This window comes from Apteryx rowi, unplaced genomic scaffold (genome assembly GCF_003343035.1).
Source record: "Apteryx rowi isolate R43461 unplaced genomic scaffold, aptRow1 scaffold_1703, whole genome shotgun sequence".
Lineage (NCBI taxonomy): Eukaryota > Metazoa > Chordata > Aves > Apterygiformes > Apterygidae > Apteryx > Apteryx rowi.
The window spans coordinates 10,633-15,205 of NW_020447979.1; the positions used below are offsets into that span (position 1 = coordinate 10,633).

Here is a 4,573-nt window from a genome sequence, read left to right on the forward strand (position 1 = left end):
TGGCCACCACCCAGCTCCTTTTTACCTTCTCCAGCTGGCCTACATTTCCCATGGTGCAGCAGAGCTCCAGGAGCATCATGGGAGTTGTAGTCCTGTAGTTTCCCTTCCTCCTTATAGGGCCAACCCTCTGGTAAGGTGGTGACTCCCATGATGCACTGCCTCATTGGCTGGACTACGACTCCCAGGAGCCTTTGCGGTGCCTCCTCCCCAGCCCCGAGCTGTGATGCATTGTGGGGGTTGTAGTCCCGTTGCCCCTCCCTTGCTAGAAATACCCCCCCAAGTGGGGGCCCTGTGCCCATGGTGGGGGGAGGAGGAAGGGGCATTTTAGGGGGAGATTGGGGGTGGTTTGGGGGGGACGGGGCATTTTGGGGGGGGTCAGTAACCCCCTCCGAATTTCTCTCTTGCTGCTGCCGTGGACAGGAGTTGGGGTAAGCACCTTCTCCTCCCTTTTTGGGGGGGTTTTATCCCCACCCCGATCACCGGAAGGGGGCAGGGTTTTGGAGGGAACAGCCCCTTGTGTTGGGGAGGGGGGGGACTCCAAGAATTGGGGTTCACCCCCCAGCTATGGGGGAGGGGGGAAAGGTCTCCACCTTCCCAGGCCCCACGTTTTTTGGGGTCCCCTCTGGCTCCTGCAGGGCTGGAGGTGTCCCCCCATCCCCAGGTTTTGGGGRTCCCTCAGCTTGGTGGGACTCTGGGTGCCCCCAGGAATTGGGGTCTGTCCCTTCTGCATCAGGTTTTGGGGTCCCCAAGATCTGAAGGACTTGAGGTGCCCCCCAAGAATTGGAGTCCRTCCACTCCGACTCAGGTTTTGGGGTCCCCCAGGTTGGTGGGACTCAAGGTGGCCTCCAGGTCCCCTGTCTCCTCCCAGGACTCCCCAAATTTTTGGGGTCYCCCTAACCCCGCCGTTTCCCGCTCCCCCCACCCAGGACTTTGCGGCCACCTTGGTCTTCTCCTTCCTGTGGCTCGTGAGCACCTCGGCGTGGGCCAAGGCCCTCACGGACGTGAAGACCTCGACCGGGGCCTCCCTGCCCGACTGCCACCCGCCCGCCGCCGCCTGCTTCCCCGCGGGCGTCAGCCCCATGGGCTCCCTCAACGTCTCCGTGGTGGGTCCCGGGGTGGGAGAAACCGAGGTGGGGGCTGGAGACGCGGGAGGCCGTTGGGGAGAAACTGAGGTTTTGTGGGCGCCTGCGGGGTTTTGGAGGAGGAGACGGGTGGCGGTGGTGGGTTTTCGGGAGGTCTCTCACGCCGTCCCATCCCGTCCCCCTTCCCGCAGGTCTTCGGCTTCCTCAACCTGGTGCTCTGGGCCGGCAGCTCCTGGTTCGTCTACAAGGAGACCAACCTCCACCGCCCACGCGTCCCCGCCGGGGCTCGGGGAGCCACCCGGCGCCGGCACCGCGTTGGCCGGGGGCTGCTCGGCGTTCTCCGTCTCTGTCCCCCGCGGCGCCCCCTCCGCCGCGCCGGGGGCCATGTAACCTCCCCCGGCGTCCCCCTGGCGCGGCTCCGCGGTGCGTCCCCTCCCCCCACCCCGTCTTCCTGGTCCCCTCGTCCCCACCGCGTGGTTGTCACCAGCGCCGTCTTGAGCCCTACTCCAGGGAGATGCCGCCACGTTCTCCTTCTATTTTTTTGTTGTTGTTGTTTTTGCCAAATTTGGAGTGTTTCGGGATATTTTGGGGCTTGGTGGGGCGGGTTTTTTAAGCTTATTTTATTGCGGGAGGCGCCCGGCGGCCGGCGGGAGGCGCCGGTGTGGCCCCGGGTGGAAGGGGAGGATGTTTGGTGCTGTGGGCGGGGTGGCGTCCACCCCTCGGCGTGGGCATGGTTGGGCGGCGTTGGTTTGGCCTCCTCCGGTTGGCCCCGGGCACGGATCAAGCTGCGGTTGGAACAGGCTCCAGGGTGAGGTGGGGACGTGGAAGAAGAGGTTGGACCAACCTCAGTTGGCCTTAGCCTGGTCCCTCCTCCGGCCTCTTTTGGTTGGCTTGGGTAGGGATGGGCTCGAGCTGGTCAACTTGGGTTGACCATTGGTTACTTGGGTTGGCCCAGGCTTGGTTTGGCCTCGTCTCGTTGGCCTATCGCAGATCTCGGTTGACTATCGGTGGTTGCTCGGTCTAGGCATGGGGTTGGCGCAGGCATGGATTGGCCCATTCTGGTGGTCTGGGTAGGGATTGGTTTTGAGCTGGTCAAGACCTGGTTGACCATCGGTTAGTTGGGGTTGGCCCATACTTGGTTTGGCTTCATCTCATTGGCCTGTCGCAGAGCTGGGTTGACCATTGGTGGTTGCCTGGTCCAGACATGAGGTTGGTCATCACTGGCTGGGTTGGCCCATTATGGTGACCTGGGTAGGGACTGGTTCTAGCTGGTCAAGACCTGGGTTGACCGTTGGTTAGTTGGGTTCGCCTCATCTCGTTGGCCTGTCCCAGATCTTGGTTGACCATTGGTGGTTGCTTGGTCCAGATGYGAGGTTGGTCATCACTGRCTGGGTTGGCGCAGGCCTGGATAGGCCCGTTCCAGYTGGCCTAGGCAGGGATCGGGTCAAGTTGGTCAAGACCTGACTTGACCGTTGGTTCGCTGGGACCAGCCTTTGGTTGGTGCCTTCTCATTGGCCTGTTGCAGACCTGGGTTGGCCACTGGTGGCTGGACTGGCGTGTTGTGGTTGGCCTGGGTAGGGATCGGGTTGCTAGTTAAGACCTGAGTTGAGTTGGTCAAGACCAGACTGGGCTGTCGGTGGGTGGTTTGATCCAGATCTGGGCTTGGCCATCGGTGGTTGACTTGGGGCAGGCCTGGATTGGTCTCTTCCAGTTGACGCAGCGAAGAGCTGTTTGGCCGTTGGTGGTTTCTTCAATCAAGACCGTGATTGGCTGGTGGTGGCTGGGTTGGTTTTGGCTTTGGTTGATCTCCTCCAGTTGGGTTCTTCCAGGCCTTGCTTGGCCTGGTGGTGGTGGTGGTTGGCTCGGCCCGAAGCTCGGTATCTTCCAATTGGCCCCTTCAAGACCCGGCTTGATGGTTGGGTTTGCGTCTTCCCAGTTGGGTCCTTCAAGACCTGGAGTGACCACTGGTGATTGGCTTGGTCTGGATCAACCAGGCGTTCTCCGGTTGGCTTGTTCCTCACTGAGGTTTCCCATTGGTGGTTGAGGAGGTTGAAGGTGGCCACAAGCTTGGAGCCGGCTCTTCCCGTTGGGTCCTCGTAGACGTTGATCGTTGGGAGCCGGCTTGACCACCTCAGTCGAGGCCGAGTTGCCCCTGGTCCCCTTCCACCTCCTTCCTCTCAGGGCTCCACCCATGGGTGTCGGGTGCCCCCCGGCACCTCCTGGCCTGGGTCCCCAACTCCTCCTGCCCTCGGGGACCCGGCAGGGACAAACACTATAAGCTCTGCTGTCACCTTGGTGCTCCGCCGCTTCGGTCCCGCTTTGGTGGGCGGAGTTAAGGTGACGGCGGCTCGCCGGAGCCGGGGGAGAACCTGCGGGTGAGCAGAGTTGAGGTGATGGCTGCTGTCCTCCTCACCCCCTTCCTGCTGTTACGTGATGTCCCCCCGTGCCACCTTCTCTCCCCCTGGGGGGGGGGTCCCTGTCCCCCTCCCCCTTCTTTCTGCAATTGCCTCAATAAAGAGATTGTTGGAGAACCCCCAAAATCCATGTTGGGAAGGTCCTGGACTCCAGGGGACCCTGTGGGGTGGGAAGCTGGGGACGGATTTGGGGAGGGGTCACGTCTGCTGGTGGGGGTGGGCAGAGACGGACTCAGGGCTGGTTTTGCTCCCGGTTTGTTGTCCCCTCCCCAAATCCGTGTCCCCCCCCCCCCCCCCGTCTTCGTGTTGCAGTTGGTGGTGGCTTGGATCTGGTCCGTGTCCTTTCCTGTCGCCGTGTCCCTAGTCGTGGTCCATGGTGGCCCAGATCCGTGTCCCTAGTCGTGGTGACCTGGATCAGTGTTCCTACGTCCCTCGTTATGGTCTGTGGTTGCCCAGATCTATGTCCTCACGTCCCTAGTTGTGGTCCTTGGTGGCCTGGCTCCATGTCCCTACTTGTGGTCTTCGGTGGCCTGCATCCATGTCCGTAGTTGTGGTGGCCCAGATCCATATCGCCAGTTGTGGTCCGTGGTGGCCTGGATCCATGTCCTCATGTCCCTACTTGTGGTCTTTGGTGGCCCAGATCCATATCGCCAGTTGTGGTCTGTGGTGGCCTGGATCCATAACCCCATGTCCGTAGTTGTGGTGGCCCAGATCTGCGTTGCCCGTTGGGGTCCGTGGTGGCCCGGCTCTGTCCCTAGTTCCTATTCATGGTGTCGAGGATCCAGCCCACGTAGTTGCACACCCGCGTGTAGACCCCCGGGTGCCCAGGGAGGGCGCAGGTCTGCAGCCCCCATGACACGATGCCTTGGAGGGTCCCGTTGCAGGACAGCGGCCCCCCGGAGTCACCCTGGGGGGGAGAAGGGACAGTGTTGGGGGGGGGGGACATCTTGGGGGCAGGTCCTGGGGATGAGGGGAGACATTTTGGGAGGAGGGTTCCAGGCCTGACGGACATCTTGGAGGGATATCCCAAGGTTGGGGGATGTCCTAAGGGCTCCCGGGGTGGAGAAACATCTCAGG

General features: G+C 62.1%; 2 protein-coding genes across 2 annotated transcripts in view; one reads left to right on the plus strand and one right to left on the minus strand.

Moving 5' to 3' along the window:
• Nucleotides 1–2,200, plus strand: part of LOC112963606 (synaptophysin-like protein 1) — a 5,174-nt gene extending 2,974 nt beyond the window's left edge. Inside the window, exons 3-5 of the mRNA XM_026060796.1 lie at nucleotides 599–1,103; nucleotides 1,274–1,400; nucleotides 2,157–2,200. Of these exons, the coding sequence (XP_025916581.1) occupies nucleotides 599–1,103; nucleotides 1,274–1,400; nucleotides 2,157–2,200 (676 nt within the window). The remainder of the gene's footprint in view (nucleotides 1–598; nucleotides 1,104–1,273; nucleotides 1,401–2,156) is intronic.
• A 1,901-nt stretch (nucleotides 2,201–4,101) lies between these two features.
• The window catches only part of LOC112963607 (kallikrein-14-like), a 4,187-nt gene continuing 3,715 nt past the window's right edge, over nucleotides 4,102–4,573 (minus strand). The window contains exon 2 of the mRNA XM_026060797.1: nucleotides 4,102–4,403. Within this exon, the coding sequence (XP_025916582.1) occupies nucleotides 4,251–4,403 (153 nt within the window). The 3' untranslated portion in view covers nucleotides 4,102–4,250. The remainder of the gene's footprint in view (nucleotides 4,404–4,573) is intronic.